A 12,512-nucleotide genomic window follows, 5' to 3' on the forward strand; every position below is an offset into this window, starting at 1 on the left:
ACAGGTTCCTAGCTGAATGCCAGGGATTTTGAAACTGTTAGACAGGTGATGGTAGCTGGTAAATGGCAGAATCCAAACTAGGAGCCCTTTGCTCAATGAAATAAATTAGAAAACATCTCTTCTTTGACAGTATTTTCCACTAATTAAAGCAGTTTTAAAATTATAGTCTAGGAAAAATAATGTTTAATTTTCATACATTTAAATTGAGATTAAGAGTAGCCTTTGAGGATTACTTTCTATTTACTACTCTTTTAACATTTATAAGTTCTTGCTTGGATTGTTAAGAACAGGAGCAAACCCATGGTATATCTGTTATGCCAGCCATAATAATTGCTATGTAACCATGATAGCAATTTCATGAGGTTTGTTTGTGACCTCAGTATGCATGAAGTGTGTTCAAGAAACTTACTTTAAGTCTCCTTAAAGGCAAATAGTGCTTTAAAAGCAGGCTTTTCATAATGTTCACTTCTGAGATGGAATTGTCTAGACGTCTGTCTGCTGGAAAGATGTTCTGCTTCCGGGACATCTTGGGATATCAGGGCCCTAGCTCATGCCTGGTTTTGTGGAGGTTCCCCTCTAGCACATCAGACCTTGATTTCTTCAATGTATCCCCCTCAAGTAGGAGAGAAGGGCAGAGAGGAGGCTCTTGCCAGCCTATAGCTCCTGGGAGTCCAGCCCTTAACGGCTCCAGGCTTTTGGATGCCAGAAGGTCCCTGGCATGGTTTCTCTCTGTGGCCAACCCAGAGGTCATGACGGTTTCAGGCTTAGTGAAAAATAAGTAAGATAGCATCTCACCGTAATGATTATGCTTATCTTGATCACTTAATTGGCATTCAAAGTGGACAAAACCCTGTGTAAACTTAATTTTTCTCTGCCATCCTTGGAAGTAAAATGGATTGGCATAAACCCATAAAGGCAGGTTTTTCTGGGGTTTGTTTACCCTGGTCAGGGAAGTCACTTTTTGGTGGACAGAGAGCTTTAAGAAATAGTGTGGGGAGAAACGGTCACTTCCTTAGGCAGGGAAATATTTTTTTAAAAAGTCAAACTAATGGAAATTCTGATATTTTAAAAGTCTTCAGTGAGGAGTACTGGTAACGGTTTTTGAATACATAAGTGAAATCCCTAGGTTTCTTTGTATCCGTGTATTTATTAACTTCAGAGAACTTAAGAGACGTTTTCAAGAAAACCACACTGCCTTGACATCAGCAATTTATGATGTTTATTGTACATTGTTTTTATTCCTTGGGATCTCTACTCTTTTTAATTAAGGATAAAATGACTGTACTTTTATTTTCTTTAATGTTTATTTACTTATTTTGAGAGAGAGAGAGAGACAGAGAATGAGTGGGTTTGGGGCAAAGAAGGAGAGAGAGAATCCTAAGCAGACTCCAAGCTCAGCACAGAGCCCGACCTGGGCTTGATCCCATCCATGACCATGAGATTGTGAACTGCGCTGAAATCAAGAGTGGGATGCTTAATCGACTAAGACACCGAGGTGCCCCCAAAAGACTGTACGTTTAGATTTTTTCATGATAGATAGAAAAAGAGGGATGTCATTGTGTTTCAGTTCTTTAACTGCGTATGATCCACAACAAGAATGAACAGCAGACCCCTTGTTGCTTTGATAGGTAAATCCTTCATTTTAATTAACTGATTTTAAATAACTGAGGTTTGAGGTTTCTTAGGCAACATTTAAGTGTGATGGCACATGTAGGATGTCAGAAGGTGAGGATGCCTGGTGGCTCAGTTGGTTAAACATCTAACTCTTGATTTTGGCTCTAGTCATGATCCCAGGGTTGTAGGATTGAGCCCCGTGTTGGGCTCTGTGCAGAGTGTGGAGGCTGCTTCAGGTTGTCTCTCTCCCTCTCCCTCTGCCCCTCCCCAACTCACGTGTGCACACGTGCTCTCTCCCTCTCTCTCTCTTAAAAAAAGAAGCCTCATTCATTGTCAGCAGGGCAAAGGCAGGTCTGGCAATTTGAAATAAACATTCTCAGCCAGTACAAGGGTTAAAAGAATGGGCTTGAAGTTACTGTGCTGATAAAATTTGCTTAGAGCCAGGGCACTGAACACTTCTGAGGGTCTCATCACATTCTGAACTTAGCACGTTTCTAAGTACATAAGCCTGCATAAGTCCCATAACTTCTCACCCCTCACTGACTGGAGCTGGTTGGAGGAGTTGAGCCCATTGTGGAGGTCATAATGAGAAAGCTCAAGTTCTTAATGCACGCCGATCAGTGTGAAGTTGTTAAATGGAGTTGACTCAGGCAAGCAGTGGTGTCCGAAAGGTAGGTTTGCCCAGGGTGCAGATCCCTTTCCACAGCAGCTTAAGGTAAAGAGTCTCTGGTAAAGACTGGTAAAGAGCCTCATCTTCCTGGTCATGAGCACCCAGCAAGAGAGCAGCCCCAGCTGTGGGGAAAAGAAAGCAATAGTTCTCCACAGAAGGCCAGAGAAGGACTATGTGGTCAGTTTCTTCCATTGGTTTTTGGCTAGTTCTGCCTCAAGCATCTCCAACTTCCTTCCTTTTCTGGAGGAGAAGGGTGTGTGTACATGGTTTGACTCTTCCTGGGTACCCTATATCTGGGCCTAGCAGTCAGGGGTCGGTGACCCATTCCATGATCTCCCCAGCTCCATCCGTATTCAGGGACATCTAAAGACTCCACCTGGACCTAGAGTCAGGCAGGCAACTCTGTCACTTGCTGCAGATGGGGAAAATGAGGCTCTTTATTATACAATGCCAGAATAATTATAGTCTAATTATATAATACTTTTCTCTGCAATTCCGCCCCCAGCTGCAGCTAAATATGTGACATTGCTAGCATTCTGCAAGGACAGTCTGTACTCTAAGGAGGATGTCAAATGTTGAAGGTAGACACTCTTGTCCAGGTCCTGGTGTATGGTAACCATATTTAGCCAAGAACACCGAAGGATCATGTGATCAAAGAAAAAATATTTAATTTTAAAATTCCGTTATAAAGAATAACTTCTAAAGAGAGGAGATAAATCACATCTCTGTATGCTTGATGAGTTTACCTTATTAAACAGTACTATTGTTTATGGGACAAATGAAATGGAGACCGTCTAGGGAAATATAGGGTAAATGGTGATCACTTCTCTTCCAATGTTCTTATGCCTCTTTATCATGAAAAGAACTGTATTATCCGAAATGCAGGTGGGATTTAGCTGCTTACCGGGAGCTTAAACTGGTAAGTTTATACTAATGCAGCCCTGTTTCTCTTACCTAGGACTTAGACCCAAATCATCATGTTCACTTGATTCCAAGTCTAAAGAGAATAACGGTCCTCCATTTCAGGAGTCAAAGTCTCTGATGGACAAAACTTGAGTTCCATGGAATACCACACTTCTCGGTATCAACAGACATTTATAGAGCACTTTATCATGGGCCCTGCGTGACAGGCACTGTCACAGGAGTAGAGTCCAAGCAGTGAAACCTTAATGTAATTGGCTCCCATGGTACGGCTACCCAGGATTGGGGCTCACCAGGAGCAAGTCCATGACGCCCTGGCCACCTGTGCTTCCCTCTGCCTGCCTCCCAGACCCTGCTGGGATGTAGATTTAGGTTCAGATTCAGGTTTCCCTGAAGCCACCACCTTGCACAGTCCTACCTTGTTGCAGGCAGCCTCGTTTTGTGTATATATGTGTTTTGAGTAGATTCTGGAATACCCGTGGTAGGAATACAGGAGATAATGCAACCCAACCACTCCTGCCCCAATGGACAGAGGAAAACACTGAGAGCCAGGGAGACTCTTGACATGATCACAGCTACCCAGTATGTTGGTGGCAGTGTTGGGGTCGGACCCCGGCATCCTGCTCTTCAGTCGGATGCACTAACCACCCTGTCACACCACTGTGTTCTTTGTAGACTTGTAGACATGACACTTGGGCCCCTGTAATATTTGCCTTTTCCATCTGGACCTTCAAGGGCTCCTTAAGAAGGTGAGGGGACATGGTTCTGTGGCATGTACTTCATGGGTTTCCACATCGCGGCTACCTTTCCTTTGTGCTTTTTCCAATTTTCCAACTTCTCAACCTGAAAGGTACAAAAATTATCTGAGGCACAGTTACGTGGTTCCTAAGAACAGAAAATTAATAAAGTTAAGGCTCTTCTGCATGAAGAGTATTAATAATTAATATACGCTATTAAATTCCCAAACTTTAGGAACATGATTCAAATTGATTACTTCATTTTGCTGCAGGTTTATTTAAATAGAACCATCAGCCAAATTGCTTTAAAGCCTAGTTCTTAACAGTGCAGTCCAGCATGTCAGTGGGAGAAAACCATCTGCTGGCCCCATCCAGATCCTTCTACCTTGACTCTTGATAAGAATTTGCTTTGTCCCATTGGGCATTATACTGAAGATTTTATGCTTTGTGGATAATCCTACATCGAATGCTTAATAGATGAATTTTGGATATTTGGAGCTAAGATCTTACGTAAAGGCTGCTCTTGAATTGACAAAAACACTAATACTCTGAAGTACCCTTTTAAATACTTAGGTGAGGCCCACAGGCACGTTAAGAAAACGGGCAAAAGATGAATTTGTCATTTGATAAAATGTGTTATAGCTTAATTATCTAGCTCTCAAATGTAAGGTTTAGTCTACACAGAATGTGCTTTTCCACGTCTGACTCCTGGGGGACAGGAAATGCTTGCCTCTGCTGCAACATCGGGTTCTGTACGCACATGCCTGGAAAATACTTCTGAGACGACTAGCTGTTGCTTGCCTCTTTGTGGGAGGCAGGGTACTAGTGACTTTGGTAATGATTTAAAATTCTTTTTTTCCCCCTTATTTTAGGTGATCTGGTTTACAAATGCGGCAATGGTATTAAGGCAGTACATGGTTGAAATTAGACTGGTACAATTTATTTTATTTTATTTTTTTTAATTTTTTTTTTAACGTTTACTTATTTTTGAGACAGAGAGAGACAGAGCATGAAGGGGGGAGGGGCAGAGAGAGAGGGAGACACAGAATCGGAAACAGGCTCCAGGCTCTGAGCCATCAGCCCAGAGCCTGACACGGGGCTCGAACTCACAGACCGCGAGATCGTGACCTGAGCTGAAGTCGGACGCTTAACCGACTGCGCCACCCAGGCGCCCCTAGACTGGTACAATTTAAATGAGGAAACGTACTGTACCCATCTGGAATCTCAGACAAGTTAGACTTACCTTCTCCTCAGCTCGCCCATCGCAGTTACTTATTTACCCTTCCACACTGGTACCTTCATCACTGCACCATGGACTAAAATCCTTCACTGCTCATGCAGGTTACCTTGCTATTATTGAATGCAGTTCTTCGTTAGATAGTTCAAGTATTCTCCTGAGAAAAGATAGGTTATGATTTCCTTTTCTTTCCACCAATGGCCTTTGAAAGTGTTAGAGAGTAGGGAGATACTGCTCCGAGATCTGACAGGTAATAACAAGTACTATGAGCTGAATTCTTACATTATCTGAAGCACTTTGAGAAATGCCTCACATAAACTGTTGATTTTTACAGCAACCTATAAAACAGGTGTTATTACTCTCACTTATAGATGAGGTAACTGGGAGCCAGCAAAGATAAAAAGTTGCCCGTGGTGCCATAACTGGCAGAATACAGAACCAGACTTCAGCCAGGTTTTTTTTTCCCCCTCTTCCTTGTAAATAGTTTAAAACAGGATGGCAAATTTAGATGCCTCCATGAGTGGAAAAAATGAATAACATCTTATAAAACAGTATGTTTTATAAGAAGGAACATGAATCAAGTAAATCTTTTTTTTTTTTTTTTATGTGTCAGACAGGCCTCACTGGGATTCTTTAAACAGCCAGCACAAATATAAAAGCTCTAGGAACTAGCCACATACTTTCTGTGTTAGATAGTAAATAACTTACCATATTTGGAGTTGCGCTAGATTTAGAAGGTACTTAAAATTCTAAGCAATTGAGAAGTTGAAATATTTCCAGTATTCTACATGTACATTAGAAAGGTCACCAAGAAAAGTGCCTACCTGGAGAGCTGTAGGGTTAACCAGGCAAGAGGAATCTTGCCATACGTGCCTTCCATCGTGCCAGTGGGTGAGGTTGAAAGCAAAGTACCATATAAAGGCTTATTGACCGGAGATTACGAAAGTAAGAAAAGAGGAAAAAGTATTTCTGTGTCTATTGAAAAAGGGCAGACAGAATACCTCAGATTCAGTTTGGGTTTAATTCAGTTCTAATTGTTGGGGACTTGACTCCACCGTGGCCACACTAGGAATGAAACAGAAGAACAGTGTTGACGTAGATCCGGGAGACCTGTAAGATGGCCTCCTGCAACTTCGTTCTCTTGGGTCTGTATTAAGGTTTCATTGAGCACATAGGTGGTTCTTTCCGTGATCCATGAAGATTTTGCTGGATTACAATTCTTCTTTGTGTTATAGTCAGAGAAATGTATGCTGCTGTCAAACAAACTAGCTTACTTTGAAAGGCTAGAGGTTTTTTTCCTTCACAAAGAGCATGGCTTTAATGAATTTGGGGGAACTGTTTACTTTGATAAATTAACATATGAAACGCTAATGGTTTTATAGCTTCACTAACATTGATCTTTCGCAACTTTCAGGGCCTGTAATTCAGTGTTTACAGCATTAGACCACTGTCATGAAGCCATAGAAATTACAAGTGATGACCATGTGATTCAGGTACGGAGACACTTTTTGTCTGGAGATGTCAAAACAGAACCTTTCAAGTTGGAGCCATCCTTTTCCAAGGAACTTTCCTATAATCCTCACATTACTGTGTGTTTTCTTTGGAGAAAGGGACATCAAAAATACGTAAAGAAAACTGATAGACTGAAATCTAAGTATTAGATATTCACCAAGAATAAAAAAATTATTTTGGATCCAAACCTATGCTTCCTATGACCAAGATAGGGTAAATTCTTTGATAATTTGCGAAGACAGCATTTAAATCACGCCAGAAGTATGTCAAAATTGTAGAGTAAATGCTTATGGGAATGAAATGTTTTCAAAGGTATTCATTTATTTGCCTGCAGTTGGTATTCTAATTATACAGCAGTCTTGTATGGTAAAGTTGTCTTCCTAAGGAAATGTGTATAGTAGATGAACCTTTGTTGAAATGAAGTCATCTTACTGTATTTGTTGGAAGGTAAGACATTGCTGCTGCAAGAATAATCTGAAATGTGGACTTCTCCATCGACGGATACTGGCCTGCCTGGAGTTGGTTTGCATAATGGCACTGAGTGTAAGGAACACTTGCTGTCCTCAGTGGAAACCAAAGACAGTGCTCGGGATATGGTGGCCACACAACAGAGCCCCCACCGCACACAGATACACCCTGCTGTCAAACCTAACCAGTAACAGCAGCAGCCCACCCTGCCTTGGCCCCTTCATTAACATGTTCGTAATGTTGTCTCCTTTCCATTCAATGACTCTGTGAAAGAAACACAAGTGCCCCATGATACTGATGGGGGAAACAGGCCCAGCAAGGTCAAGGAATTTACCCAAGGAAAGCCCCAGTAATAAGTATTGGAACCAAAATCTGTAGCCATGTCTTTCTGATTATAAAGCCTTCCCTCTTGGTTCCATGTTTGGCTGTATTTCCAGAATCTGTTTTTGTGGCTGTTCCTTGCCGTGGGTCTGAAAGTTTCCTCTGGTTGCTGTTAGTGCCCACCTATGCACACACAGGTGTGCATCCTGGACTGCAGAGAAACCAGACATGTTTGCTACTGACCAAGTGCAAATCTCACATCCCCCTTACTTCTGTCCAGACTTGAACAATCCATTCCAAACATGAAACGCATCTGCTTTGCACCCCCCTCTGACAGTGGGCAGCCAGATTGTGATTTCTATAGTGAGGAGAAGGGGCTCCCTGCTCTCCAGTTGCCTTCCCAGTTGTCGTCTGATGACTCCTTGGACAGGGAGCAGAGTCCTTCATTCTATGGTGAGCATCTGGTGGTTAGAGACCCTGTATCTCTGGTGGGGAGGGGGTGACGTGGTGGAGTCGCCCCCTGCCCACCTTTACTGTGACCAGGAGGAAACAGGCTTCCCCTTGAAAAAACCTACTGGCAATCTGAATATAAAACTCAAAAACAAGGGGAAAGAAGTTGAATACAGGATGTGATAGGGAAAAGAGAAATAAAATGACATTTGTGTTAGGGATTTCAAGAGGAGCCCTCATGGACAGGGTATTTCACATATATTCTTACTCATTACCAGAGTCCTTCTCAAGGCACGGCCACTGAGGGGTTTATGCCTCTGTGTGACTATGCATGTTCAGAGGCTAGGTGATGGCCCTTAAATTTAGGAATAATATATACCCATCCATCGATCCATCCATCTCAACTCTTTGCTTTAAAACATTTACACAAAGCTTACCATATACCAGGCACAGCACTAAGCATTTTACACTTTCTCATTTATTTCTTAAAACAACTTTATGAGCCAGGAACTACTACTGTAGCCATTTTACAGATGAAGAGACTGAGGACCAGAGGGGACGAGTAACTTGCCCACAGTCGTGGAGCTAGTTATTGGCAGAACCAGGATTTGAACTTGAGTGCCTTGGCTCCAGAGTCTATGTTTGAGTACCTGCTGCATTCTGAGGTTACAGGAACCCTAGCATGAACAGAGGGCCATGACTTGTACCCATATCTGCAACTGAATAGTGAAGGTAGAATAAACACACATGGAAATGTATGAGGATTTGGCCAACAAGGAAAATAATACATATATCACATATTTACTAAACAGTCCTGAGTATCCACAGATAAATCCAAAGTAGGCTTTTCCTGGAGGATTTATGTCTAGTGGGGGAGAGAGATAAATAAAAACTTGGATTGAGTGAGAGAAGTCACTGGAAGCCTGCACAGGAGAGAGTGGGAGCCTATAGAAGTGGCTCCAGCTCAGAATGGGCATGGGGTCAAGGGCGGCTTGCTAGAGGAGGGGAGGAGATGGGAGGAGGAACAAATCCAACTTGGCAGGGCATGGAGTTGGGGAGGGGTGTTGTGAGGGGAGGGAACACGTAGGCAGAGGCCCACAGATGAGGAGGAAGTACAGGGAGCTCAGCACGCAGGTGTAGGCCCACCTGGTGAGCAGTAGCCTGCTGCCTGGCCCCAGGAGGGTGGTGATAGGAGATCGCTGAAGATAGTGTCACCACCCCAACTCTTCTGTCAGCCTCATAAGGCCTCGTGCTCAGGCTCCAGAGCACCCTCCAAACCTCTCCAGCTCCCAAGTTTAATTGTGTTAGTAGGAGGTTTGTTCGCAGGGGAACAGCTCCCCAACTGTCCCTGCATCACCAGGCTACTTACTACTATCGTCATAGTGGAGTGCAAAAGTGATTATGATTATAGTTTGCAAGCATGTTTCTGAAGCAGCAGATGGATGTACATGATGCGCAAAGAAATCCATGACCTAGAGGCTGTACGGTCACATTTGCCCCATGTTCTTTGTCTTTCTTGTCTCCCTTATTCAGCTTCTCATCTAGTAGATTGTTCTTGGAGAACAAGTTGGAGGGTGGAGATGGGACCTGGGAGTCAGGCAAGGAAATAGCTCTGAATTCCAGGGCCCTGGGCAGAATTTTAGAAAGAAGCCTCTGAGTCTGCTGGCCTCCAGATGTGCCAAGGTGGCCTCTTCTCACACCCACATGTGCCCAGTACTGAAAGGGCTGCCTCCTGCACAACCTGTTTAACTAGATTTATGGTTCAGGTGAGATGGGAAGTGGCCCCAAGCCATAGCATTGGTTAGTAGGCAGTGGCAGTTAGAAAGGAGGCATGAGAGAGCAAATCTCTGCCTTGTAGAGATGTGACTAATAGAAGCCACAACCTGTTCAACCAATTCATTTTTATTCTAACTCATTTTTATTTTTTGACTGTTTTCTTCTTGGCCGATTGGGGATGAATAAGGCCCACAAGAGGCTGGCTCTGCTAGATGAGGACTTCTTGCTCTTTGTCTGCTAAGGAATTCCTTCCAATGTCCCAGAGAGAACTAGGGTGGTGAATGAATACGTTGCTGCTCAGGAGTGAGGCAGCGACTCCAGGGGGCTTACTGAAGTGACAGAGACCAGTCGGCACCCACGTCAGAGAGTGCTCATCCAGGGAACTTCTTACTTGATATTCCAACCTGTTCCTCTGTGTCCCAGCAAGCACTCCTGAGGGCACACAGCATACCCACACTGACCTTTAACCACCTCCTGTTCACAGTACGTCAACCCAGCCTTTGAAAGGATGATGGGCTACCACAAAGGCGAGCTCCTGGGGAAAGAGCTCGCCGAGCTGCCCAAAAGTGATAAGAACCGGGCAGACCTTCTTGACACCATCAACACGTGCATCAAGAAGGGCAAGGTGGGTGCAACAGACAGATTTGCAAACCCCTCCCCAATGCATTTTTGTTTGAGTTTTATGTCACGTCTTTAAGATTGGCTCCTTTGATGACATGATAATTAAGTGAAAGATCTCTTATGTTGGCAAAATGAGTCAAGTTGGAGGTTAATTTTGGATACAAGTGAATCAAGCACTTACGATGGTGTAGAACCTGATGACTTTGTGTAAGGAGAGTTTATCCTTTCCATGAATCTGTCCTCGCTCTCTTTGCTGCGGTATCGTTGCTGCCTCTGAGCAGAGTTCTGCCCACAGGGCTGTTGTGTGTTTTTAGTGTGTCCATTGTTTGGGGGACTGGAAGTACATGTATCCGTATTTCCATGTGGGCCCTGTTCTTGGTCACTTTTCCCTTTTTCTGTTCTCTTTCCTGATCATAGTTGAGTAGAGACATGCAACTCACTTCTCCCTGTCATGTCAGTTTGTTCAGCAGCCAAAGAGAGGGCTGTCAGTGTGGCAGGAAGCTTCCCTGAAGCCCTCTCTTCTGGAAGTGGAGTGTGGCTCCGGCAGCTGGAACTCCCTGTGCATTTTCTTTTAAGCATTCAGAATGCTTTCACATAGTTATGTCTTTCATCTTGCTTTCTCTGATGTGAAATAGTGAAATGAGCACTGTGTTCTTTTAATTGGGGACTGTTTATAGGAACAAAATACGTTTGGGTTGTATATGACAGCCAACGTTAATTTTAAAAAAATAGGGGCAGTGAGACTGAAAAGGAATCAGGACATTATCAAGTACTCTAGAAAATTTTGCCAGGGTGGTACTGCCACACGCATGGTGGCCCAAGAGGCACACCAGTTAGCCGTCTCGTGTGAGGGAGGGGGCAGAAACAGGCTGAAGAGAAAATTGGGTTCTTGTTTATCTCCTTCCTCTCAGACATGGTAGAGGGACCACCAGGCCCTTGATGAGCTAATCCCCTGGGGTCCAGTAAGAATGCTCACACTCTCCTTAACTTCATAGAAACTGCCAGGAGCCAGACGAATCCCAGAGAAGTCTTGGTAGGATGCCCTGTAGAAAGTAGGAAGACAGGTTTCAAGATAAATTAAGAGACAAGAACTTAGAACCACATTTTCCACTTTGTGTATGTGGGCAGGTTAGTTAGAATCTCTGAGCCTTGGTTTACCCATCTGAAAACTAAGGATGATAATATCAAGCTTACAGGCTGCTGTGAAGATTTGAAGGAAGACCCCATCAGAATCCCTTGACCTGGTGCCACTTAGACCCATAGGACTGAGAGCGGAGCTCTACCCACTAATCAACCGTCCTAGGATCCTGAGGGCCATCTTGGAGGCGGACATGTTGGTCTTGGGGTCTTAGTGCAGGGTGACCACGAGCCTTAGGTAATAAGTGTTACAATAGGTACAATGATAAAGCATTGTTTTATGGAATGTAATCAAAGCATGTGGGAACTGTATTGCTCAACTTGATGAGATCCTCTGAAGAAGCAGCCATTGGCCTCAATGGAAGGATTTTAAGAGCTCTCTTTGTCCATGTAGGAGTGGCAGGGGGTTTACTATGCCAGACGGAAATCCGGGGACAGCATCCAGCAGCACGTGAAGATTACCCCAGTGATTGGCCAAGGAGGGTGAGAGCGAACTCTTGAACTCTTTTAATTGAAGGGCTCATGTGGGCATTGGGTTTGCATATTGAAATACCAGTGTAAGCACTAGACCCACTCATACGGTGGGGTTGGGCTGTACATAGCATATACTGTGGACAGACCCATGTGGCTGGCAACAGCCTTCAGATGTGGCTTTCCCTTTCCCTCTCTTCTCTTGCTTATGGGCTTTACAAAGCATCTCCCCAGCTGCCCACCTCCGCCTTGTCATCTATGGTTCCATTGTCCTCACTACCCTCTGAAGGAGCTGTATTTAGGCTTTCCCCTGTCATAACAGCAACAACAAAACAACAAGGCTCGCTGGCTTCAGCCCTGCGCTGGGAGCCACCTTTCTCTCCTTGAGGCACCAGCTCTGTAGTGGTTCTCTTCAGGCTGGCTCGCGGCTTGTTCCACAAGGTGAAGAGAGTCCTGGAGGTCATGGTTACATAGATAAAGGTGTGTTTGGCCAGAATCAGGTGATAAGATTCCATTTAATGTCAGATTATCAGAGAAGGTCAATACATAATTTCTTTTCCTTCTCTCAGTTAAATTT

General features: G+C 43.9%; 1 protein-coding gene across 9 annotated transcripts in view; it reads left to right on the plus strand.

The window, feature by feature from the left end:
* PDE8B (phosphodiesterase 8B) overlaps window positions 1-12,512 on the plus strand; it is a 265,652-nt gene that overhangs the window by 157,558 nt on the left and 95,582 nt on the right. For 8 of the 9 annotated variants that reach the window (XM_027039572.2, XM_027039559.2, XM_053224203.1 and 5 more), the window contains 3 exons: window positions 6,594-6,672; window positions 10,191-10,331; window positions 11,859-11,947. In XM_027039572.2, coding sequence (XP_026895373.1) covers window positions 6,594-6,672; window positions 10,191-10,331; window positions 11,859-11,947 — 309 coding nt within the window. The remainder of the gene's footprint in view (window positions 1-6,593; window positions 6,673-10,190; window positions 10,332-11,858; window positions 11,948-12,512) is intronic. The other variant, XM_053224211.1, reaches the window with a different exon arrangement.

This window comes from Acinonyx jubatus, chromosome A1, assembly GCF_027475565.1.
Source record: "Acinonyx jubatus isolate Ajub_Pintada_27869175 chromosome A1, VMU_Ajub_asm_v1.0, whole genome shotgun sequence".
Taxonomy (NCBI): Eukaryota; Metazoa; Chordata; class Mammalia; order Carnivora; family Felidae; genus Acinonyx; species Acinonyx jubatus.